At 41.6% G+C, this 27743-nt stretch overlaps 1 protein-coding gene across 2 annotated transcripts in view; it reads right to left on the minus strand.

Moving 5' to 3' along the window:
* wbp1 (WW domain binding protein 1) overlaps nucleotides 1-27743 on the minus strand; it is a 39015-nt gene that overhangs the window by 6968 nt on the left and 4304 nt on the right. Inside the window, exons 2-4 of one of the 2 annotated variants that reach the window (XM_052096421.1) lie at nucleotides 23372-23505; nucleotides 22582-22684; nucleotides 3549-3716 (exon numbers count right to left, since the gene is read on the minus strand). In XM_052096421.1, coding sequence (XP_051952381.1) covers nucleotides 3549-3716; nucleotides 22582-22636 — 223 coding nt within the window. In that variant the 5' untranslated portion in view covers nucleotides 22637-22684; nucleotides 23372-23505. The remainder of the gene's footprint in view (nucleotides 1-3548; nucleotides 3717-22581; nucleotides 22685-23371; nucleotides 23506-27743) is intronic. The other variant, XM_052096412.1, reaches the window with a different exon arrangement.

The raw sequence follows: 27743 nt of genomic DNA on the forward strand, positions 1-27743 counted from the left end.
CTCTGTTCGGTGCTTTATATGCATTCAATATGCTTATCTTAAATGTGCAACTGTGTGGCACAACTGAAGACATCTGCCATCTCAGAACAACTGCCGCAAGTGATCTTCTCTTCACTATCACAGGAGCATGAAGAGCAGTATTCATTCAATTTTGCTACACAGACCACAAAACTTATGCAACCCATTTGAATTCTACAGAAAACGTTCTTGTTTAACACCATGGAAATCTAGGCCCGCGGACGGGCCCTTAAATGTACAAAATAAAAGTATGCGATAAACAAAACAGCTGTGTGTTACATTGGTACACATGCCACATATCTTTGGAAAGCTACATTTCTTGATTTTCTATTGATATAAACCATTTTAAGATACAATCACAACAGCAGGTACAATCTATATCTTTGTCAGACCACCAACATATAAACAACCAATAACAAAATTTAGGCAACTCACCTATGATGCCTCATAGTTGTACACTGAGCCATAACTTCCCGACAAAAACGGTGTTGTTTCATTGTCAAATGTCCAAATGATCAAATCAAGTAAAATGTTTAGTCCAAATCACATTATTACATCAATAAATATCCACAGACTCTTGTTGCATCATTTCAAAGCACCTGGCAGCTGTGCCTAATCTTTCACATATTACCGGTAATAACTTCAGTTCAGATGTAAACATTTCCTATATCCGGTATCAAAATGGAAGCACGCACTCTGACCTTTCGATTGACACCTCATTTGACCCAATAGGAGCTTCCATGTCCTGTCCACAGCCTTCAATACCCAACCACCATCTGTGTCGAGTGTAAGGGCATACCCACTTTCCTTTGTTTACTGATCAAACCAATTACATTGAAGAGTGGAAATGACTGACGCATCGTATAGCCAATGAAATTCTGAAAACAGTGATATGCGGCTTTAGTGGAACTATTAGATGACGGCTCTGTTATTCCTGTGCGCAAAGTTTCCTCGAGTTTACCCACTGCTGTGCGCCTCCGCGCGTAAATGCATGCAGAGCTGCTTTGGAACTGTTTACACATTTGGCGATTTAAATATGGTGAAACGGACGCGAAAAACAGGATTTTCACCCCAGGATCGCGATATAAGAAGGCATTCATTGTCAAAATTCTGAGTTTGGAGATGAAATTTCTGAAAACAATACAGATGATTCAGAGGCAGATGGAGAGATGAGACATGGCTCTGGACAAGTAAGTGTTTTCTTGTGTTTATAACATATATTACTGTATATTCCGCATAAATAAGCTTTAGTTTGAATAATGAATACACATTTTGTAATTACCCTTTGTCGTGTGTTTCCTCAGTGAGTGTTTGAACCGTTTGTGCGTGTTTTTAGTTCATTGTTTGTTTCAGATCTATTGACATGCTATATAGATGTTTTGTATATTTACTGTAAATATATATATATATATATATATATATATATATATATATATATATATATATATAGTAAATAAATCAATAAATATAAGTTGAAAATAAGAATATATGTTTGAGAGTCTATTTGTTACAATGCGGGGAGGTGGGGGAGGTGTAGGGCCATCTATTTGTTACAATGCTGAATTGATGGGGGAGGTGTAGGCCCATCTCTTTGTTCCATAGTACATTGGCAAAGTATACAGTATTTACAGTAAATATACATACAATAATACATTTTTACACACTCGAAAAGAAAAACTAATATATATATATATATATATATATATATATATATATATATATATATATATATATAGAATACAGAAAAGATGGAAAAGTTGTGTCTAGCTTTGTAAATTACATTTATTTATTCTCCCCACTCAGCAAGCGGCCACATAAAGTGGAGCAGCAGGACAGCACCTCATCAAGAGAGGAGGGCTTTCAGAGAGACCCTTGCTGAGGAGCATGGCAGAGTTGGGGTCTCACTCCACAGCCAGACCCGTATCTCCTGCTCCACGAAGAGCACATCACAGGCCGTTGCACATCACCAAATCTTGCACCGCTGGTCGTCTGAAGTGCAGGCAGTGTCATGCAAAGACACCAGTGAAGTACTCTCCTGTGTTGTGCCTATGTGCTTTGTACACAAATGTGACTGCTACAATGACTGGCATGTTGCTAGAAACATGTACAATTTTATAATGGTTTGTAAATACTTTATGTAAAAATTAATGTAAATAGTTTGTTGTGTATTTTTTATATAAACAAATTGTCCACCATAGCACTAGTTTTGACTCTTTTATATGCACAACATTTAGTTTCAAGAAGGGAAAAGGCACTCTAATGTGTTTATGCATCAGTTACTCTGTGTCAGCAAAACTAATAGTGGATCTGGATATGGAATATGATAGCTCTAAGTGTCATCTTTCATTAGAGCCCAAAATTATGACTGTACGTTGAAGCGTTCAAAAGTTGCAGCCTTTTTGTCCTAGGTTTCCAAAGTGACCTTTTGGAGTATCCAAAAGGCACTTTTGTAAAACGCCTGGGTGTACCCTTAGAAAAACATGTGTAAAATATTCATTTTTTATGGTATTGTTATAACATTTGAACCTGGACTAGGTAAGGATTCATGCTGTGATCCCATTGTGTTCTCAAGCTAATAGCTACAAGTTATAGTCATCTGCAGGCATCTGTATGCAAAAAAAATTTCAGGCGGAAAAAAAAAATTCTATTTCATTGTGTTCAAACTTCTATTACTCAAAATCAGTAGCACTTACAGTAATTCTGACAGCTGGAGAAAAAACTTCAGAGTGCCCCCTTTCAAATGTGACCAAAACCATGCATGTACTCCAAACGGTTCAAGAACAGCTTTAAATTTACTTCGGGTATGCCTTGATTAGGCGTTTTAGGCTAATTTTACAGGATTGGGAAGAGGTTAAAGCACTATGCAGCAAGTAATCTCAAACGGCTAGACAGCCTTGACATTATAACCAGCAATGATAAAGAAAAGAGAAGACAACATTGTGCTATGCATTGACATACAAGGTTTTAACATCAGAACATTATAGACAGCCCTATAGAAATAAGGTAGGCAAATAATTAAATAAAGTTTAATTCGATTTACCATAACACCTTAAAGTTAGAAAAAATTATCATTTGAATTTAAAAGGTCTTATATGATCTAAAATAACTCACATATGCAATATAAACATAAAATGTAATTGTTTCATGAATTAGCAGCAATTAAGTTCTATACTTCAGCCACCATCAAAGGCAATTTTTAGACTCAGGAAAAACCCTGTGTCAGCATGCTAGAACCCTCTCTGAGAAGTTGCATGTGCCACAAAAATAGTCAAGCAAAAAATCACACTAATCAACTATTCCGTTGTTGGATGACTAGTTGACCATTCTAATAGACCCAACACTGGAATGGGATGATTTTCAACCACAACAGTGTTCAACCACCAGCAGCACCAAACAGACGTCAGATAAAATAGTCCATTAGGAACTAATATTGTGACTTTAGATGTTCTGAATCACACATATGGAGGTCACAGGTGTGTCAAGCATCTGGAAACTCTATATAGGAGAGGGTGAAAGACAGCAGTACTCACGCAGGTTCAGAGGTGGAGGAGTGATGAAGGAGCTGGAGGCACCCTGATACGCCATGAGACTGATCTCACGCTGTCTCTGCTCCTGCTGCAGACGCATCTTTACACGCCGGTGTCTGTACGCGCAGCAGCAGCTCAGCATGATGATGAGCGTCCACACCAACCAGAACCCTGAAACACACAGAGCTTACTCTCAACAGCTCTGCTTTGAGTCTGTCACTTACCTGTGGCTCACTTCATGTGGACATATCAATCTCAACATTTCACTGGATTTCACACACAGGTTACCTACCGTCAACAAAGATTTTCATGTAAAACTGTACACAAGGCACTGAAGGAAACATATTGCATCAGCGGAGTGTTTGTGTCCAGGAACATACAACAAATTACAAGAGAGCTTCTTATGACCTTTATAAGTTTACAATATAAAGGTGCCAATAGCATCTCGCCCTTTTATGAATTAGTCAAGTCAAGTGTTTTTTATTGTCATTCAACCATATACAGTATTTACAGTACACAGTGAAACGAGACAATGTTCCTCCAGGACCATGGTGCTACACAAAACAACATAGGACAAACACAGAACCACATGAGACTACACAGACTAAATAACATACCTATATAAAATACCGAATCGGTTACTAACGTAACCTCGGTTCTCTCTAGATGAGGGAACGAGTATTGCGTAAGCTAGCTTACGCTACGGGAAAGATTCATCTTTTCTGAGATATTGAAGCCAAAAAATTATCCTTAATTTTGTATCCATTGTCAGCGCAGTCGCGGCGGCTGCAGACCTTGGCGGGCTAGCTAGCGAGCTCATTGGTTGCTCTGCGGCAACTGCTGCAGCCTATAGACGAGCTTGGGCGAACTCGCATCCAATGAGAAGCGTCCGGCGCTCACTGCATCAAAGCCCGCCAAAAGGGCGTGACTAGAGTGCATATAAGCGTAGTTCGTAGGCTGGAACCCTGGTTTTCATTGAATGAAGCGAAAAATGCGCTAGTGGCGCGAGCACGGCGGTTACACAATACTCGTTCCCTCATCTAGAGAGAACCGAGGTTACGTTAGTAACCGATTCGTTCTCTTACGAGAGGTTCTCTCGTATTACGTAAGCTAACTACGCTTCACGGGAACCCTTTGTCAGCGCCGTGCGTGCCAAGCATCCACTGCATGAGCCCCAGGGAATTAAGGGGGACCGGGGAGCCCTTGTGAGTGGGGAATTAATATTTGGCGGCAAGAGTGCGGGCCAGTGTGTGTGTAGTACATAAGCACATAGACAGAGCAGCGGTGCCGGTCTGTGTGGACTGTGTCCCATTAATGCAGCTCACCAGGGGAGCTGTAGCGTGATAAGCCGCTAGCAGTTTAGCCTGCAGAGCGGGTACTTCCAGATTGTAAATTCTGACAAAGGTGGAGGAAGCCCAGCCAGCTGCCACACATATGTCGTGAATGGAAATCCCGCTGGACCATGCCCACGAGGAGGCCATGCCTCTAGTGGAGTGAGCCTTAATGCCTAGCGGGCATGGTAGGTCTTTTGGCGTACTGCGGCAGCAATAGCGTCCACTATCCATCTGGACAGTTTCTGTTTCGGTGGCGAGACCTTTGGTGCGCCTTCGAGCGAAACAAAAGCTGCTCGAGCTTCTGAAAGATCGCGGGCGCGCAGTATACAATCTCAGTGCTCTGACTGGGCAAAGGAGATTGGCGTCGCGTTCGCTATCAGATGCTGGTAGCGCCGACAAGGAAATGATCTGTGCTCTGAAAGAAGTACCGACCACCTTGGGGGCGTAGCCGTGTCTAGGCTTTAAAATGACCTTGGAGTCACTTGGTCCAAACTCAAGACGCATGGCGCTGACAGATAGCGCGTGAAGGTCTCCCACCCGTTTAACTGATGATAGGGCAGTTAGAAAAGCGGTTTGAGAGGTGTTTCACATCCACGGATTGAAGCGGTTCGAAAGGGGGCTTTCATAGCTCGAGAACTATAGAAAGGTCCCAGATAGGAACCGATGGAGCGCGGAGGGTTCATCCTTCTAGCTCCCCTGAGGAAGCGGATGACCAGCTCGTTTTACCCTGTGACTGGCCGTGCAGGAGTTCAGCGAGCGCCGCGACGGCCGCCACATACACTTTGGCGTGGATGGGGATCTGCCCTTATCCAGCAGCTCTTGTAAAAACACGAGCAGCGGCGACACCCACATGTCCGTGGGTCCAGGTCTCTGTCGGTGCACCATTTTGAAAACACAGACCATTTTGGCGCATAGAGTCTTCTGGTGGAGGGGCTCTAGCGTGTATGATGGTGTTTATTACTCCTTCTGGCAAGCGGCGGGTAGTCGTTGATCACCGCGTGTGTAGCGCCCAGCGCTCTGGGTGGGGATGCCAGATCGTTCCATGAGCTTGCGAGAGGAGATCTGCTCTCACTGGGATGGGCCGCGGCTGTCAGTGACAGCTGCGTAAGCTCCGGGAACCATGTTTGATTCTCCCAGCGGGGCTATGAGGAGCACCGAGTGGCGTGTTTCCCTGATCCTCTGCATTACCTGTGGCAATAGCGAGGCGGGAGGGAAGGTGCAAAGCGGCGGTTGGGCCAGTCCTGGGCCAGCGGCGTCCTCGCTTTCGAGAAAAATATTGGGCAGTGAGAGTTCTCTTCTGGCGCTAAAGAGGTCTATCTCTGCTCTGCGAATATGCACCATAGCGTCTGGAATGTTTGGCGTGCAGGGACCATTCCCTGGGGAATATTGTCTCTGGACAGTCTGTCTGGGCCGTCGTTCAGGTGGCCTGGCAAGTCGCGTCGCCCTCAGCGGCGCAGGTGGCGCTGGGACCAACTCAGTATGCGTTTCGTCAGATGGAAGAGGTTCCTGGATCTGACACTGCCCTGACAGTTTAGATAGGATACCACAGACCTGTTGTCCAAGCGGACCAGGGCGTGGTGACCCTGAATGATCGGGAGGAAGCGCCGCGGCGTGCTCGACCGCTATCATTTCCAGACAATTTATGTGAAGGAGCTTTTCCTGAACTGACCATAGGCCAAAAACCGGAGAGCCCTCGCGGACGCGCCCCAACCCGTGTTGGGCGCGTCTGTCGAGATGACTTTCGGCGAGATACAGCTCCCATCATCACTCCCGCTGATACCACTCGGCCACTGTCCAGGGCTGCAGAGCTGAAATACAGGTCTGAGTCACTCTGATTGGCTGGCAGCCTGTGGCCCAAGCCCGGCGAGGCGGGTGCTTAGCCAATGATGAAGCGGGCGCATGCGCAGTAAACCCAGTTGAAGTACTGCTGCGGCTGAGGCCATGTAGCCTAGCACTCTCTGAAACTTCTTCAGAGGTGTGAGGCTGTTCATCTGAAATATGCTGGCTAATCGCTGCACCGCGCCGCAGCTGTGTAGATAAGGGAGCCGTCACTGCCACTGAGTCTAGTTCTATTCCAAGGAAGGAAATTGTCTGACTGGGCTGTAGTGAGCTCTTGGTCCAATTGACTGCAAGGCCCAAACTGTTCAGATGACTGAGGAGAACTGTCCTGTGAGACAGAAGCTCCGTATGTGATTGTGCCAAAATCAGCCAATCGTCCAAATAGTTCAGAATTCGCAAACCCTGACTCCGCGGGGAGTGCGAGTGCCAGCGTCCATGCGCCGTTGAAAGTGCGAGGTGCTAAGGACAGGCGAGCGGAAGGGCGGTGTATTGATAAACCTGGCCGTCGAGCGAATCTCAAGAATGGCCTGTGGCGGGGATTTATCTGAATCTGAAAGTATGCATCTTTCAGATCGAGAGAAATAAACCAGTCCCCTGGCGCACATGCGCGAGGCGTTTGCTGGTTGTAAGCATTTTGAACGGTCTTTTTGCAAGCGCTTTGTTCAAAACCCTGAGATCTAATATTGGTCTGAGGCCGCCGTCTTTCTTGGGGACAAGAAAATAACGGCTGTAAAACCCCGACTTGCTCAGGGGAGGCGGCACTCTCTCTATGGCCCTTTTGCACAGAAGGCTATTTCTGAACGAAGCATGCATGCTGTTTCCGTGTTCACAGTAGTTTCGAGCCGCACTCTGAAGCGAGGAGGACGGCGATCGAACTGTAGCAAATAGCCCTGTTTTATTGTGCTTAACACCCATTCGGATATCCCTGGGATATCTTCCCACGCTTTGAAGCATAATGTTAGAGGGTGAGTGGCCAAATCGCTCTGATTGCGCCACAGCAGCTGAACAGAATGTGTGGCGCTTACTGTGCTTATGCTGGACTGCTCGCAGACAGCATGGACAGGCTATTCTGTGAGTGACTTCCGATTGAGGTGAATGGGGAAAGAGTCACGTCTGTTAAGTTATCACGCAAGCATAGTCACGGACGCGGGACTTACATACAGAGAAGTGGTTGCTGGCCGTGTGACAGAGCGGGCAGAGAATGGTAGCGCGCGTATTAGGTGGCGAATTTATTGACTCTAACACTTCGAGTGGTTCAGTAACCGCTTTTGAGTGTGCTCTGATGGGGACACGGGCGTGTAATGCTTGTGTGTAGAGGTGAACACTGGATTGTGGGCACATTTTCTACACATAAGGCTGGTCGGTGTGACAGAGCGGCCAGAGAATGGTAGCCGCGCGGATTAGGTAGATGCGTTTATTAACCCTAACACTCGGCGGTTCAGTAACAGCTTTATGTGAGTGTGCCGTGATAGGGCCACGGGATGTGTAATGCTTGTGTGTAGGGGTGAACACTGGATTGTGGGCACATTTTCTACACATAAGACATGTTTGCTCTCTGGTATGGACACGGGATGTGTAATGCTTGTGTGTAGAGGTGAACACTGGGTTCACATTTTCTACACATATGGCATGCTTGCTCTTTACCAGATTTATTTGGGTCGCCGTGAAAACGGCATTTGAGCGCAGGCAAGCGGGCGTTAACACCGGCTTGTTGGCTGCTGAATCTACCACTGTAGTAGCCTGAAGGAAGGGGACTGACAGGGGGCGAAGCTTTGACGGTGGTCCGGCCGCAGCGGGACTGATCCGTCGTTTTGTCAACAAAGCTAGGAGGACTTCGGTTGTTCAGGTTTCAGCGCAATTCTAGTCCGAGGCCCGCGGGGGGGCGGGGGGGCGGCGGTCTGAGCGCGATCGAGGGATCGCCCTGTCAACGCCGAGAAGGCTGGCTTTGTTGAGCTGGGCGCTGTGAAGAGGCTCGTGCAGGAGGCTCACGTGGGCGGCCTGCAGAGGAGCTAGCGCGACGAGGCAGAAAGAGATTCATGGCTTGTGTGGCTTTTTGGACCTCTGAAAACCGGTCAATGATACCACTCACCGCGGAGCCGAAGAGACCGGATGGAGAGAGCGGTGCGTTGAGGAACGTAGAGTGCTCTGTTTCTCCCATGTCGGCTAGCGTTAGCCACAGCTGTCTCTCGGTCACAGTCAGCGCGGCCATGCACTTCCCTATAGCTTGGGCTGCAGCTTTGGTAGCGCGGAGGGCGAGGTCCGTAGTACTCCGTATGTCTGCAACCGCCTCTGGATGCCTGCTTTCCTCATCCCACTCCCGAAGAAGGTCCACTTGGAGGATCTGTAGGATGGCCATAGAGTGCAGAGCAGATGCAGCTTGGCCGACGGCGGAATAGGCGCGGCCAACACAGGCGGAAGTTGTTCTGCAGGCCTTAGACGGGAGCACTGGTTTAGACCGCCATCTCGCGGAGGGCGGGCAATAGGTGTGCTGCTACCGCATCCTCGACCATCCTTGATGCAGTGAGCGCGCAGACGCCTCTCATTGGATGCGAGTTCGCCCAAGCTCGTCTATAGGCTGCAGCAGTTGCCGCAGAGCAACCAATGAGCTCGCTAGCTAGCCTGCTCAAGGTCTGCAGCTGCCGCACTGCGTTGACAATGGATACAAAATTAAGGATAATTTTTTGGCTTCAATATCTCAGAAAAGATGAATCTTTCCCATAGCGTAAGCTAGCTTACGCAATACGAGAGAACCTCTCGTAAGAGAACTATATATACCTATATAAAGTGCACATGCAAACGTGTGCAAAAAGTACGGGAAAGTACAATAAATTACAAAAAATGAACAGGACAATAGACACAGTGAGAGACAGTGCAGCGCCGACCAGTGCGCAGTAGTGCAAAAAGATGACAGTTTCTAAAAATGCCAAATGTAAACATAACTTACTATGAGATAGTGTTCTATGGACATAGCAGTTATTGAGGTAACAGCCAGGTATAAAGTGACAAAGTGCATCTCAGGACAAGTGCGTGCGTGCGTGTGTGTGTGTGTGTGTGTCAGTCCAGTCTCTGAGTATTGAGGAGTCTGATGGCTTGGGGGAAGAAGCTATTACACAGTCTGGCCGTGAGGGCCCAAATGCTTTGGTACCTCTTGCCAGATGGCAGGAGGGTGAAGAGTTTGTGTGAGGGGTGTGTGGGGTCATCCACAATGCTGGTTGCTTTGCGGATACAGGGTTTTGTGTATATGTCTTTGATGGAGGGAAGAGAGACCCCGATGATCTTCTCAGCTGTCCTCACTATCCTCTGCAGGGCTTTGCGGTCCGAAACGGTGCCAAGTCCCAAACCAGGCAGTGATGCAGCTGCTCAGGATGCTCTCAATAGTCCCTCTATAGAATGTAGTGAGGATGGGGGGTGGGAGATGTGCTTTCCTCAGCCTTCGAAGAAAGTAGAGACGCTGCTGGGCTTTCTTGATAATAGAGCTAGAGTTGAAGGACCAGGTGAGGTTCTCCGCCAGGTGAACAAAAAGGAATTTGGTACTCTTGACGATCTCCACAGAGGAGCCGTCGATGTTCATCGGAGATCGGTCACTCTGGGCTCTCCTTAAGTCAACAACTATCTCTTTTGTTTTGTCCACATTCAGAGACAGCTTGTTGGCTCTACACCACTCCTCTCTGTATGCTGACTCATCAGTATTGCTGATGAGACCCACCACATTCGTGTCATCGGTGAACTTGATGATGTGGTTCGAGCTGTGCATTGCTGCACAGTCGTGAGTCAGCAGAGTGAACAGCAGTGGACTGAGCACACAGTTGAAGATGTTGGTAAGAACATCTGCCAGCTGGTCTGCACATCCTCTGAGTACTCTGCCAGGAATGTTGTCTGTTCCAGCAGCCTTCCATGGGTTGATTCTACATAGAGTTTTCCTCACATCAGCCGTGGTAAGACAGAGCACCTGGTCGTTGGGAGGAGGGGTGGTCTTCCTCGCCACCACATCGTTCTGTACTTCAAACCTAGTATAGAAGTTGTTCAGCACATCTGGAAGGGTGGTGTCTTTGTCACAGGCAACTGATGTTCTCCTGTAGTTGGTGATGGGCTGGATGCCCTGCCACATGCGCCACATGTCGCCGCTGTTTTGGAAGTGACTGTGGATCTCTGGGCGTGTGTGCGCTTTGCCTTTCTGATGGCCTGGGACAGTTTGGACTTCACTGTTCTTAGCTCAGCCAAGTCGCCTGCTCTGAAGGCGGAGTCTCGGGTCCTCGGCAGCGCATGCCCCTCCGCAGTCAACCACGGCTTCTGGTTGGAGCGTGTGGTGATAGTCTTGGAGAAAGTGACATCATCAATGCACTTGCTGATGTAGCTGATCACTGATGCTGTGTATTCCTCCAAGTTGGTAGAGTCGCCATATGTTGCAGCCACCATGAACATGTGCCAGTCAGCACACTCAAAACAGTCCTGAAGAGCAGAGATGGCTCCTGCTGGCCAGGTTTTCATCTGCTTCTGGAGCAGTTTTGCCGGAATTAGCATAACAGAGATGTGGTCTGAGTAGCCGAGGTGGGGGCTGGGCTCCGCCCGGTACGCGCCTGGGATGTTTGTGTAAACAAGATCACACGTGTTGATGGAATTTAGGGAGCACTGTCTTGAGATTTGCATGGTTGAAATCTCCGGCGACAATAAACAGTCTGTCAGGGTGAGCATTCTGCAGTTCGCTCATAGCCCCATACATGGTTATAATAACAGTGGTGAATTCTCCTGGTAAATAAAAAGGTCTGCATTAACAGTCACAAGCTTCACCAGCGATGAGCAATAACTAGAGACTAGCATAGATTTATTGCACCATTCCGTGTTGATGTAAACACACAAGCCACCATCGCAAGTCTTACCGCACATAGCTGCATTTCTGTCGGCACGAAACAAGGCGAGTCCATCTAGCTGAATGGCGGTGTCCGGAACTCTGTCGCTGAGCCATGTCTCCATGAAAACAAAGACGCTGCAGTCCCTAAGCTCACGCTGCGTAGTCTGCTGGAGTCGGATGTAGTCCAGTTTATTGTCCAGGGAGCAAACATTTGAGAGCAGGACAGACGGGAGAGCCAGCCGGCTAGGGTTTGTTTTTAGCCTAGCATGGACCCTCGCCCTCTTGCCACGCTTTCATTTCCTCGCACAACACTTACGACATCCCCTACCCCGGCCACCTGCATCAGGCGACGCAGAGGACTGGAGGCCTGGTCTCCGCAGGAAGCAGAATTCACGTAGCGACTCCTGCAGATCATCATGCAGCTTGGTTGTTGCATGAATCTTATATTTTAGCAGTGTCTGGCGATGGTAGACACGAACACCGGTTGCTCCGATGTCCGTGTGCAGTAAAAGTCGAGCTAAGTGACAAAAATAGAACCGTTTTGGATCCGGAGTGGCCGCTGCATGCTACCGTGCCGCCATCTTGGATCAAAAATTAATACAGCCATGTGTCTCACAACTCGTGATTTTTTTCAGCATCTGGCCCTCATTACAAAAAGTTTGGAAACCCCTGGACTATAAACTAATGCATATAAAGTGAAAGTTCCTGCCAGACAGGAGGGCATTGAAGTTTACCAAACAAAATGACAGGAAGTCTCTCAAAAGAGTGAAAAGCAGGTAGATCTGGAGCATGCCAGTGCTTTTGTGATTAAGGCCCCGATATATTTCCAGAGAAGTTCTTTGTTATTCGTTTAGAGGTAAAAATAATTCTAAACAGTCGAGCAACAGTATACTGTTTGCAAACATTCCGAATCAGAATGAGCCTTATTGCCAGGTATACTTGCACATCATTTGGAATTCGTCTTGGTGACAGAAGCTTCCAGTGCACAAATAATACAACAGTGATTCTTCAGTGAGTCTTCTCTTTACTGTTGTACATGAAACTGGTGTTGAGCGGGTAGAATTCAATGAAGCTGTCAGCGGAGGACATGTGAGGCGTCTATTTCTCAAACTAGAGACTCTGATGTTCTTATCCTCTTGTTTAGTTGTACATCTTCCACATCTCTTTCTGTTCTTGTTAGAGTCAGTTGTTCTTTGTCTTTGAAGACTGTAGTTACACCTTTGTATGAATTCTGCACAAAAGACAATGTTCAGCTTCATTTAATTCAAATAAATCAAATAAAAATCTGTGTTTGATATAATGACAAATTATTTTCTAGTACCAATTTAACATGATTACTCAAGGATAAGGTGTTGGAGTGACGCTGCTGTCTAGTTTTGATCAAAAATGACTTTCAAATAGTGATGATGTTTTACATCAGTAATGTCCTGAATATACTTTGATCAGTTTAACGCCACTTTGGTGAATTAAAGTACCAATTTCCTTCCGAAACAGCAAAATCTGTACATTATTCCAAACTTTTGGCTGCCAGTGTAAGTATATATAGAAATACACAATAAGACAAAATATATGTAAATATGTATGTACAAATACAAATCTGTTATATATACAGATAGTGCAAGAGAATGTATGGCAGAAGAGGTAAGGCATGTTAGATAAATATAAATAGATTCAGCTGTGTATTGCTCAATGGGGCAGTTTTAACTGTTCATGAGATGGATCGCCTGATGGAAAAAAATGTTCCTGTGCCTGGCAGGGTGAGTGGGATCCAGAGTGATTTTTCCAGCCCTTTTCCTCACTCTGGAAGTGTACAGTTCTTGAAGGGAGGGCAGGGGGCAGAACTGGACAACCTCTGATGGGTCTTTTTTTTAATTTTTTTTACAATGGAGTCAATGTAGGTCTCCCACTTCAGGTCCTGTGAGATGATAGTGCCCAGGAACCTGAATGACTCCACTGCTGCCACAGTGCTCTTTAGAATGGTTAGGGGTACAATTTTGGGGTGTTCCTCCAAAAGTCCACTATCAACTCCACTATGTTGAGTGTGTTCAGCTCCAGGCTGTTTTGATTGCACCAGACAACAGTGATCTCTGTGGACTTCACATGGACCATGGATTAAAAAGGCACACCAGCGATGCACTCAGCTGAATGTGTGAATGCTCCGTATCCTCATGAAGGATCCTCATTATCCAAACAACGGTTGCGGATAGGCGAATGGTAGCACAGCAGTGAGGGTCAACTCAGAGATGCTCAGGAGACATTTTTCCCCCAAACCATCATATTAGATCAGCACGAATAATAATATTTATAAAAATTTACATTTTAAAGAGGACTTCAGAGCAAACACTCTACAGAATAGCCCATCTTGTGCATTGCAGTAAATCATGGGCAAAACATGACTTCATTTAGGTCAAAAGCAATTATTTACTAGTTTGTAGTTTTAACACCTTGTTCAACATGAAAGCTGCTGTTTAATGTATTTTTCTTTTCTTTTAGAATTGATCTCTTAGCAGTGGCAAATGTACTTTTTCTTTTGTCCAAATGGTGCAGCCCTATAATCTAAAATGACAGAATAATCCAGATTAATTGTGATTACATTGCGCAAAATAATCAATTTAACCATTATCATACAGCCAATCATCTGCCTACCAACTAAGGCAATATTTTTACTTATTAATATCAGCATAACAATTTGAGGTTGAACCGAAAACTCAAGTGCCATCAAACGGAAATTTGTGGAAATATTGTTTTCTGAAAAAGCTTTTTGTTGCTATGCCCCCCTATCTGCTGTTGATTAAACAAACAGTCCTGCCCCCAACTCACGGCAATGGTTGAGTCAATTTTGTTGTGTCGGGCTGGATGGGTCAGAGCAAATTGACCTCTGAATGGCTTACCTATACTTGTCTCTGCATATTAATCTGGGATAGGAGAAAGTATTTTAAAACCCCAAAAGTTACAAACTACAGCTGAATGAGAACATTTGGTATTTTAGCTTTAATAACAGCACGCACTGGAGCTGACATGAACAAAACCTGATGATCAAGTTTTCCAGCATGATTTCAGAACGTTCCAAAGAGCATCTTGTGTGCTTCAATCTGGCCATCTGTACAAAGAGTTTACGTGATCAATGACAATGATTAGTGACCCTGGATCTCAAATATTTCTTAATCATTTTACATCATGACTAGGGATGTTACTAATCAATGATCAATGAATGATCATTAATCATTTAATCGATTAAGCTCATCAATTGTAATCAATTTCAGCATAAATTTGTTCAGTAATCATGTGAACACCTGGAGAAAAGATGTTCGCACTACACTACACACGACCTGTCCACAATGCAAACGCACCCTTCACTTCCTTACTTGTAAAGATAAAGCAGGCTCAACCCGAAATGACAAAGCATTTCTCAATTTTCTGTCAATTATTCCCCTTGATTATTGTAATTGCGATTCATTTTAACTGACAAAATTTACATCTAAATACTTATTTTGAGTGGATCAACTGCATTCCATATTTCTTATACAGGCTACACATCTTAAACAAGTCGAGAGCGGTTTCTGAATTACTTTCACAGGTGGGTAGAGTAGCCAAGTAAAAGTTCAATTACTTAAAAAAAATTATTACACAAGCAGAAGTAAAAGTATTAACATAAATAATTACTTGAGTAAGAAAGTATCCAATTAAAAGAGTACAAGTAGTGAGAAACTCGTTACATTCACAAATGACTAAATAGACGTTTACTCCCCTATATTCCATAACATAATACACATTGAACATGTACTACAGAATTATTATTATTATTATTATTATTATTATTATTATTAATGGAAATTCTGTCATCATTCACCATCATGTTGTTCCAAACCCGTATGATTTTCTTCTAATAAATCTTAATTTGAGTTTAGCAGATGAAAGTCATACACATCTGGTGTGGCATGAGGGTGTGAAAATAATGACATTTTTAATTTTTGGGTGAGCTATCCCTTAAAGGGCTCTTGTTAGATCTGGATGACTTTGTCAATAAGAAGAGAGGTTTGGAAAAGTTTCTAGAAATAATTACAGTGAAAATGTCATACAAGGACATTATATATAATGCTGAAATATAGCCCAAAGCAAGATCATGCTTTATTAATGCCAACTTTTGCCATTTCATAGCTTTTAAAGAACTGTGTGGATTCTTATTTCAGTGTAGTTACAGTTTTCAGTGTCGTAAGTATTTAGATCATTAGTTCTGTACAGCATTACCACCGCTCTCTAAATGCAGAGTATGCAGCCTACGTAGGGCACCAACCCTGATCGTCGAACACTCGTGTCTGAATTCTAAGTGAGCCACTCGTTCCCTACTTTTGTTCACTCATTCCTACCCACAATGCACTCTAATTTCAATTGTACATTTGATGTACATGCCATGATGGATTATTGCCCACAATCCACCATGGGAAAGACGTACGAGCTGGGAGTTTACTGTTTCCTTCAAGTCCTGCAATGTTTTATTTCATGCTAAATGTAGTAAACTAATTTTTGACAAATCATCACTGGATTAAAATAACATAATAATATATAGAGAGACAAAACATACAGATACATTTAAAAATTTACTCTTTATTTGATCAAATGTGTTTACTCTTAATATTAACACACAGTATATATTAAAAATGACAAACAGGATGAATATTTATTGTATTAATATATTATTTAATAAGAATAACAAATAAGGCCCAAGTATTTTTAAATATCATATGTGACGTTTCTGCACCAGCACCACAGCTCCGACACTCTCGTCCGAATTCACTCATTTCATTCACTTACTGCTGAGATATAGTGCACTAACTGCCATTCACTATATAGGACACAGTGAATGAGTGAATGATTGCGGACACATCCACTCTCTTCGCCATATGATTGCCTCACACCCGCACATCTCTCACGTGCGTGCCCCTCACAGTGTCTTGATGTAAAATGAAAGCATTGCATGATGAAACTATTCTTTTTTCACTGTCTGGAGCAAAGAAAGTGTTTCACTTTGAAGAGTTTGATGCTGACTTGAGTGAGACTGTGACAGCACGCGCAGCTGTGAACTTCCGCTCTCGTAAAAGTCTCTTTCAATAATCTATCAATAAATTGCACATTAACTCAAATTAAACCCAGTAATGTCACACATTGTAAAGAAGTAAACTTTGAAGTAAACTTTAAAAAAAAATAAAAAATTGAGTGAGAGTAAAAAGTACCAACTTTTAAACCTACTGTGGCAGGGCCAGGCTGTGATTCTACACACCCCAGACCCTAACCAGGTTGATCAAGCCCAAGAGGGATAAACGCGACTGGAGACAGCAGTGCGCGAGAAAGTGTTAGGGGCAGCTGCCCGACACCTGTGTGTGTATTTGTCTTTTGTTTAAGTTAATCATTAACTATTATTTATATTGTTAAGCCGGATCTCGCCTTCCCCTTTCCTTTTTATCCCTCGTTACACCTACTCTAAAAGTAGTTTTTCACCAAAAAGTTACTCAAGTAAATGTAGCACATTACTACCAACCTCCGATTACTTTATAGCTATTTTATCAGTAAGTGAAGACTAAATGATCAAATTCATATTTTTTCTTAGCAGCATGGAAAAACAAAACTATTATTAAAATGTGAATAAATGATACACAGAAGCAAGAAACGGACTTGTAATTGGTTGCAATACACAACCACTGAAAAAATACATGTGAAATAGAAAATGTAATCAAAAATTGAGGTGTAGACCTAAATGGACTGCTATAATTGACACTTCACAATGAATTGTAAAATGAGTTGTAATTGGTGGCAGCTGTAATCGCAATTGTTTATTTGATTCATTCGATGCATGTCATGAACTCTATTTCACACTGTGTGCTAGGGCTGGGCAGTATGGCGATATATGTAGTGGTGATGGTATACGGTCAACCGGTGGAGATTTCTTTTTTTATACCATCAATATCACGGTATGTAAATAACTGTGTGCACGACACTTATGGAATATCTTTATTTAATCATTCAGTTAATCCATTTTTTATAATTGAATATGTATGCAATATGCAGTGATCTAAAAATGACAACATGTAATCAATGTACTATGAAGAATTCAATATGTTAGATATTTAATCATTCTTTTATTGATTTAAAACTTTGATTTACTCTGATGCAGTTCGAATTTATGGAAAACAGCTTAGCTTGCAGTCTCTCTCTGTGTAAAGCCTGTCAAGGGAACATTTTGATGTGATACAGACAATGAGAGACTTTGGGAAAGAAGTGAATGAGTAGGGAGTTTTAAGGATTAGGAACACCACTTGTAGCAGATTTGCTTCTCTAGAAAGAATTACAGCCTCTTTCTTCTTTGTATGACCCAAAGTGAGGTGTGCATGTGGATTTTGAAAGGAAAATTGAATGAACAGAGCTGGTGATGATAATGCCACCGTCACCAAAAAAGTAATTGAGATGAAACAGCAAGTTGGGGCCAAAGGTGACCAGCTGGAAGGGAGACAGCGAAGATGAAACTAAAGGGCATAAGATGATTTTATTGGATGAAGAGACCATCACTCAAAGAGAAAAGATGGAACAGAAACTGTATAAAATATGCATGATCCTGAAGTGTGATTTCATATGCTGGCATCTCAAGTTTTGTTATGTTGCTCAATAAAGCCTAACTTTTGACATCTGGAACTCCTGACTTCGAGAGTTGAGGGAAAGAGTCTTCAATATTCCACGGCACACTCCAACCGACAGAAACTGACTGATACTGAGAGATGAACATACATGGAAGATAAACTCTAAAAACATGGGACGATTCCAAAACAAGTGTAAAACAGGAGTTTGGAATTTTGCATTAAAAGGTGCCATTTTCTCATGTTCTTGAATGAGAGCACTTGAAATCAAATCAATCATATCCCTTTATTGTCACTCAACCATATACACAAGTTCAAAAGTGGGTGAAAGTCTTGTGTGCAGTTCCAAGCAACATACCATTATGACAATTATAAAAACATCTGATTTACACAGTTTACACATTTATTACACAAGATAAGAAGACTGTATACAATAAAAATACACTGTACCCCCCCATGTAATCAGTGGAAATAAATATGAAGTGTTTTGTTGACATTCAGCTGACGGATGATAGTCAGTCACCACTGTGTTATTAAGTGAAGTATAAAATGTTAGTAGCTTGGGGAAGAAGCTGTCATGTAGTCGGCTGGTGCGGGTCCTGATGCTGCGATACCGCCTGCCTGATGGTAGCAGTGAGAGCAGCCCATGACTGGGGTGGCTGGAGTCTCTGATGATCCTCCGAGCTTTTTTCACACACCGCCTGGTATATATGTCCTGGAGGGAGGGAAGCTCACCTCCGATGATGTGTCTGGCAGTTTGCACCATCCTTTGCAGGGCTTTGCATCAGACCTACCACAGTCGTATCGTCAGCAAACTTAATGATGGCATTGGAGCTATGTGTTGCCACACAGTCATGTGTGTACAGGGAATACAGAAGTGGGCTGAGAACACAGCCCTGTGGGGCTCCAGTGTTGAGGGTCAGTGATGAGGAGATGTTGCTGCCCATTCTGACCACCTGACATCTGCCTGACAGGAAGTCCAGGATCCAGCTGCACAGCGAGCTGTTTAAGCCCAGAGTTTCTCATCAAGCTTGGAGGGCACTATGGTGTTGAATGCTGAGCTGTAGTCTACAAACAGCATTCTCACGTATGTGTTCCTTTTTTCCAGATGGGAGAGAGCAGTGTGTATTGTAGATGCAATGGCATCATCAGTGGAGTGGTTGTTGCGGTAGGCAAACTGCAGTGAGTCCAGTGAGGTGGGTACCACAGAGCAGATGTGATCTCTGATTAGGCTCTCAAGCATTTGCTGATGATGGGGGTCAGAGCAACAGGACGGCAGATATTTAAGCAAGTGATTTTGGATTGCTTTGGTACAGGCACAATAGTGGACGTATTAAACCATGTGGGGACCACACACAAGGAGAGGGAAAGTTTTCAAATTATCCATAAAAACACCAGCCAGTTGGTTCAAGCACGCTCTGATGATGCATAATGTTACTTCTCTCGAAACAAGCATACAAATATTAAGCTCATCCGGGAGAAAGGCAGCGGTGTTCACGGCAGAGTTTTTATTCCATTCGTAGTCTGTGATGATATTAATTCTCTGCCACATACTTCTAGAGTTGGTGGTGTTGAACTGTCCTCTAATCTTGTCTCAGGTTCTATTTATTTTACATTATGAGAGAAAATGTTTGTGTTAATAATACTCAGCACTGTTAGTGGTTTGAAACCGACCCTCTGCTATAAGCCCATTAGTTATTGTTGCTGAAGCCATCAAGCTTTCCTACCGACATCTGTACTTCTGAAAACACTGAGAAAGAAGAGTAAATTAGCTCAGGAATGATTAAATGACACATTTGTCCACAGCGCATTTATATCTACTAGGCTATATACAGTAGTTGGTTTTAAAGTTTTTGAATCACTTTATCAAAAATTTGCAGGCAATATCATCATATACTGTATATTGTTACTTACTATGGTTGCAACTAACGATTATTTTGATAATCTATTAATCATATGATTATTAGAATGATTATTCAAGGATTAATGTAACGATTAATCATTAGCTCTTAACTGATTATTCAGCTTGTGTATTTGGCATACAAGTGTATTTTTACACTTGGTTAAACTTCTGTGAGTGCAGTAAAGACAAAATATAATTATATTCAAGATCTATTCTCTAAAAGCAAGTCTAAATATCTGATATGATTCTTCTCAGGTGAATGCATCTTTTTCAAGATTTAAAGAATTCAACTTTCTCAGTTAACAATGTTTTCTTCTGCTGAACAGCTGCTAAAATAAATGAACGTTGTTTTAAAGGAGTTTTATATATTTATGTTAGAAATCAATCTGAGACTAAATCAAATCATTTTGTTGCGGTGTATAATGATGTGAAGACTCTCTCACCTTTCTGTTCACTTCAATCCATCTTTAACTCACAAAAAGACAATCTCTCTCTTAATAATAAAGCTGCGTATTGCCAATGTTCTTCACGATAAGAAACACACAGTGACACATATATTATGATTCAATAAGTCGTAAGTCATCATGTTATAATCTAGCTGCATTAAGCGTGTGCGCTCGAGGGATGAGCGTCCCATGACAGAGTGTGCGCATCAGTCAGTGCACTTTCAATCTCTCAGTCAAGGGTGAACTGCAGTGCTGCTCTCACACGTCATCATTTGAGTTTAATGTGATCTCATGCTACCTTAAACTTGCAGTATGTAAAATTTTTCATGTAATATTCACACTTTTTTGCCAATGTGTGAACGGCTTGTTAAGCAACTTAAAAATGAGCCCTTCCCAGACTTCCTTGTTTGCCTCTTAAAGCCTGTAGACTGATTTTCATGCGACGGGAGCGGGTCGCTTTTGCCGGGAAAATCCAAAGGATGTGACGTTTATGCGTGCTCCTGAAAGCCGTGATTATTCAGCAAGGTAAACTACAATAACACGTGAAATGAATTCAAGACAATGTTCAAGATTATGCAAAAAGACCCATTCATTACTGTAACGTAACTTGGTTATACAGAAAATATATACAATCTATTATTATAAAACAATAGTGCATCGATATAGCAAAGTGACAGTTGTGATTGAATCACATCAATACTGAATTGTGTCAACATATTAATAATGTACAGTCTAGTGCATCATGCAAAGAAAAGTGATCACTTCAAACTACAGTCTCGTATAGTCAGATGTATATCCACACTTTGTTTGAACCCTGTTCCAGCACTGGAGAGTCAAATATAATATACCGTCTCAAAGTTTGTAGTAAAAAAAATCATAACTGTGTCATTTTAATTATGCTCCCTCATCTGTCGGCATGAAGTTTCACGTTCAGTCTCTTTGCGTCTGTATGGAGTGTGTGCACGAGCATGAGCAACAGATAGCTGCTGCAGTTCACTTAACGGCCACAGGTGTCATTAATAACATGTGTTTCTGAATCTTACATAATGCACCTTTAAATGAGATCAAATGACTAATCAACCCGAATATATATATAAACCCTCCTTTGTTGGTTTTCCATAAGAAAAAATACATGATATATGCCATTACCGTGATATAACATTACTCATACTGTGATAGAGAATTTGTCATATCGCCCACCCATACTGTGTTATTATTTGACTTAAATAAAAAAAAAAAAGGTCAAAATATATCATGATCCACAATGTTGTTTATTCTATTAAAACTATTATTAATAGTAATAGATTAATAGTAAATAAAACAAATCACAAATGCATCCTAAAAATATCTAAATGTATTCAAATACAATGAACTGAATATATATATAGAGAGTATATTCAGTATAAAATACCAATACTCACATTTCTTAAGTATATTGAATTCTATTTAAAGAGTAAGCTACATGCACAGATGATTTGAAATTAAATGCTCCACGTTTTGCCGTATAATATTAACAATAAATTGACCATTCATTTTCATGACAATCGACATCCCTAGTCATAACATGTGCATGTTTTTCAAAATTCTAAAACTTTTTTTATTATTATTTAAATTATATTGTAAATGACAGATTTTCAGTGTGGACATGTGACCACAGAACATATATCATCTATGGAAATTCATGTACACAATACAGTAATTCTATCTAACAATGAACATCAGTTTAAAATAAAGGCAGTACAAAAAATGCTACCATTATAAATACTTCATTTAAATATCTTTTGGCATTAAGGTAATGACAGTTGGGGGGGGTGCTAAATTGTTATGAAAATATTGTGACATTGCAAAAAATCTTAATGCTCCTAAAAATAGGCTTCATTTTCTTTTATGCCAAGTGTCATTTATTTATTTTGCTGTTGGGGTGAAATAAGACCTGAACTTGTTCTTGATGGGTTTTGTGAGATTGCCCTTTTTTATTCATATTTGGTAGGCATTGTATGTTTATGAGAAACACATGAAACAGTGGCAGATGCACTTACACCACAGCTCGTAATAGTAGGTGCAGCACTCGGTCTCTCCACAACAGTAGCCCATCTCACAGCGGTACTGTTCATTGTTCACACCAAAACAAAACTCCTTTCCCTACCAAACAAACACACGCATTCAATGAGCAACACAGATATTTGCTCTCAAGTACAGCTGTTTCTGAAAACATTCATTCAATACAAATCAGTAAGAAGGACTGAAGGAAGTTTAACTCTACACTTCAACACTGGTAGAAAGAAAATGTCTATTTTTCTAAGCTATAGGACTCAATTACATCAGATTTTATTGTGTTAAATTCACATAAATTATGAGGCTGAAATTAGCTAATCAAACAGAGAACAAAAGTATTGTTGAAATATATAATTCAATATATATATATACACACATATATTCAAAAGTTGTACTAAATGCATATGAGGTTGTTTGACAGGTCAGTCAGGTTTCTTGCTTTATTTATACTGCTAATAATTATATTATTACTAATAATAATATTTATACTGGTGGCCAAAAGTTTGGAATAATGCATAAATTAGGGTTTCAACGGTATGAGATTTTCACGGTATGATAACAGTGTCAGAAAATATCACGATAGGGGGGTCACGTGACGCCATACGAGAAGCAGATGTGTGAGCGACTAGCTCTGCGCACTTTGCTATTTTTTTTTATTGTTTTCATGTAATAATCCGGTGAGATTCGATATACCAGGTACATATTTGCTCTTTGAGGTAAACATGGCAAAGAAGTCAAAATTCTCAGACTCATGAGACATTAAAAGACACTTACGTGCTCAAGCTGAAACCTCTGGCGGCCCTGCAAGTCAGGGACTCAATTTGGAAGCCACGTCAGGAGAAGAAATTCCGCATTAACTGTCCAACAGGTGATGCTGATGAAGGTTGTTGCTGACTTCGAGGACCTCGCTGTAATATGCCGATCGATTACAGCAATGAAAACAAAAAGAGAAAAGTTGGTCACAAGAGTGGCAGATGTTGAGAAACCGATCGATTATCTAGAATCATTGGAAAGGCAATTATCCGCTAATCCACCCGTGTCCAAAATAGACTTGGAATTCATTTTGTAAAAACTGGAAGATCTCGAAAATAAGAATCGAAGGAATAATATATGGATTATTGGAATTCCTGAGCATGCAGAGGACAGAGATATGGTGACATTTCTGGACAAGATCTTCCCAAGTCTGCTCGACATAACAGTCCATAAGCTGGAAATTGAACGAGCTCACAAAGTCCCGGCTCGAAGATCTGCTGAGGGAGCAAGGACTCGATCAATTCTGGCCAAATTTCTGAGATCATCATATAAAGCTCTTGTGTTACGCAAGGCGAGGAGCAAAGGAAAGATTTCTTGGAAGCATCACAATACATTCTTGTTCCTAGATTTTGCGATTTCGACAAGAGAGAAACGCGATCGGTTTAAGGAATGTAAGAAACGCTTGCAACAATGGAAGATCGCTTTTGCACTGATGATTCCGGCCAAACTGAGAATAGACACCAAGGATCGCAGCGAAGTATTTTATGCCTCAAATGGTTGGCGCTGTCATGCGCAGGGTTAATGTGCATATTTTTCTTTTTTCTGTTTGTTTTTTCAGTGGGAATTTCAGGGTTTGACTGTTGCATTAATGGGTAATGTGGTCTGTACCAACTGGTCCTCAGTATCCTCTGTGGGCGTGGCTTGGGAGGTACTTAAGGTCTTACCTACATGCAAGGCTCAGGGGTCAGACAGCTTTGCCTGAATTTTTTTTTGATCTTATGCTACAGAATTGACTCCACTTTTCTTAGAAGTTTATACGGAATCATTAAAGAATGGAAAGCTTCCCCCAACATGACAAGCCCAGATCAGTCTGATTCTTAAACGGACAAAGTTTGCAGTGATATACCGGTTTCACGGTATACCATGGTATGAAAATTGACGGTTATCGTACCATGTACATTTGCTTGTCTACAGTATTGAAAAAATAATGCAACCGGACGGAGAATCTCACATGCGCGTGCGCATCTTCTTTCCTCCTTGTCAGACTCATCAACTTGCGTCACACACACGCACGCAGCGGACAAAATGTCAGAGAGAAGCGAGGCGAGGGGGTCTGACATGAGTGTGTGTGTGAGTTAAAGCAGTGTTTCTTAACTGGTCTATTCGGACTGGGTCGCGGACAGCAGGGAAAGAACAATGCCATGGTTCTCCCATTGAAGATATTTCGGCGGCCGCCCAAGTGATAGCCTATTTAGGACTGCCGAGGCAGATTTAATGATATCTCACTATCAGCTAAAGGTTGTCATCTGCTCTTTTGCACGAGTGTAACGAGCTTGCGATCATGATCTACTCCTCTCTGGCGCACACGTGCAACAACAGGGCTTCCCTCGATATTGCGGAGTGCAGAAATCAAAACTGATGTGACCAATTTCAATTCTAATGAGACATTTCTAGTTTAAAGCGTTACAGAGGAAGTCCAGTCAAAACTCTCAAACAGTAGCAGTCCTGACATGCCAAACAGCACTGAGGAGGAAAAGAGTAACACTGTGCTATGCGGCAGAAAATGGAAAATAACACACCATCACCTTTACAAATTTGTTTCACAATTTTACATGAGTAAAAGTAACTTGTTATATTTTGACAAAATGTTATAGTTTCATATGAAATAATCTAAAGGTAGAATCTATTAGAACAGTGGCAGTTGTAGTTAAAGTTTCAAGATGGGTTTCAGCTAGTATTTATTTTTCAAAAATACATTAATTTATTATTATTATTATTACTATTATTTAAGACTAGCTACACTGACCTATCCATGGTAATGAGGAGCTTCTCCTCCTATGTAATATGTATGTTCTGTTTGAATTATGTTTGAAATTAGGAAACAAATGGGATAATAATGGGCTCATATAAGTGAATATGCTCTTCATTTTTTAAAAGGGGTGAGAGAAAACTTCCTGTTGGTTTTGTTGTTGACATCAACACAAAAATAATGTCACATGATGCATGTCCTTGAAAACCATGAATAAAACTATGCAACATAAAAGGAAATGCAACCCAGGCAGAGGTGGGTAGAGTGGCCAAAAACTGTACTCAAGTAAAAGTTAAATTACTTCAAAAACATAATTACTCAAGTAGAAGTAAAAGTACTAACATAAATAATTACTTGAGGAAGAAAGTATCCAATTAAAAGAGTACTCAAGTAGTGAGTAACTCGTTACTTTCACAAATTACATAAAAGACATTTACTCCCCTATATTCCATAACATAATACACATTGAACATGTACTACAGAATTATTATTATTAATAATGTCATCATTCACCATCATGTTGTTCCAAACCCATATGACTGACTTTCTTCCTGAGAAGAAATGTTTGCCTGAGTCACTATTTACTTTCAGTGAATGTTTTTTTTGTGAAAAATGGTGAGCGAGACGGTCAGTCCCTAACATTCTGTCTAACATATTTTGTGTTCCACATAATACAAAGCCACACACTGGTTTGGAACAATATGAGGGTAGAGAATTTATGGCAGAATATTAAATTATGGCTGAGCGATCACTTTAAAGAGATAGTCTTCCAAAAAATTAAAATTCTCTCATCATTTATTCACCTTCATGCCATCCCAGATATGTTTGACTTTCATTCTTCTGCAGAACACAAATTAAGATTTGTAGAAGAACATTTTAGTTCTGTAGGCCAAATTTTTTATGCTTCAAAAAGTACATAAAGGCAGTATAAAAGTAATCCATAAGAGTCCAGTGGTTTAATCCATGTCTTCAGAAGTGATATTATAGGTGTGGGTAAGAAACAGGGAATTATTTGTTATTTTTTGCTAGACAGAAGGGGCGATATGCAGAGAAAAATGTGAATCACCAAAAACACAAGAAGAAAGTTGAAGTGATCTGTTTCTCCGTTTCTCATCCACAGCTATCATATCACTTCTGAATATACAGATTTAACCACTAGAGTCTTATGGATTATTTTTATGCTGACTTGTATTTGTTTGTTTGTTTAGCTTTAAAATGTTGGCACCCATTCAATTGCATTGTATTGACCTACAGAGCTGAGAAATTCTTCTAAAAATCTTAATTTGAGTTCAGTACAAGAAAGAAATACATACACATCTTGGGTTGCATGAGGGTGAGTAAATAATGAGAATTTTAATTTTGGGATGAACTATCCCTTTAAGGCCTCTTGTCAGATCTTGATGAATTTGTCAATAGGAAGAGAAGTTTGGAAAAGTTTCTAGTAATTATTACAGTGAAAACATGAAAATATCATACAAGGACATTACATATAATGCTGAAATATAGCCCAAAGCAAGATCATGCTTTATTAATGCCTACTTTTGACATTTTCATAGCTTTTAAAGAACTGTGTGGATTCTTATTTCAGTGTAGTTACAGTTTTCAGTGTCGTAAGTATTTAGATTATTAGTTCTGTACAGCATTACCACCGCTCTCTAAATGCAGAGTATGCAGCCTACGTAGGGCACCAACTAATCGTGGAACACTCGCTGTGTCTGAAACCGCCCCTATCCACTATATAGTGCACCATTTAGAGTGTCCGAAATTTTGTAGGAGTGTCTGAATTCTAAGTGAGCCACTCGTTCACTCATTCTTACCCACAATGCACTCTAATTTCAAGTGTACATTTGATGTACACTCGACGATGGATTATTGCCCACAACGGGGAAGATGTACGAGCTGGGAGTTTACTGCTTCCTTCAACTCCTGCAATGTTTTATTTCATGCTGAATGTAGTAAACTACTTTTTGGCAAATCATTCCTTGATTAAAATAACATAATACATATAGAGAGACAAAACATACAGATACATTTAAAAATTTACTCTTTATTTGATCAAATGTGTTTACTCTTAATATTAACACACAGTATATATTAAAAATGACAAACAGGATGAATATTTATTGTATTAATATATTATTTAATAAGAATAACAAATAAGGCCAACGTATTTTTAAATGTGACGTGTCTGCACCAGCACCACAGCTCCGACACTCTCGTCCGAATTCACTCATTTCATTCACTTACTGCTGAGATATAGTGCACTAACTGCCATTCACTATATAGGAAATAGTGAATGAGTGAATGATTGCGGACACATCCACTCTCGTCCCCACGATTGCCTCGCAGCCGCACATCTCACAT

Source organism: Xyrauchen texanus, chromosome 3, assembly GCF_025860055.1.
Source record: "Xyrauchen texanus isolate HMW12.3.18 chromosome 3, RBS_HiC_50CHRs, whole genome shotgun sequence".
Lineage (NCBI taxonomy): Eukaryota > Metazoa > Chordata > Actinopteri > Cypriniformes > Catostomidae > Xyrauchen > Xyrauchen texanus.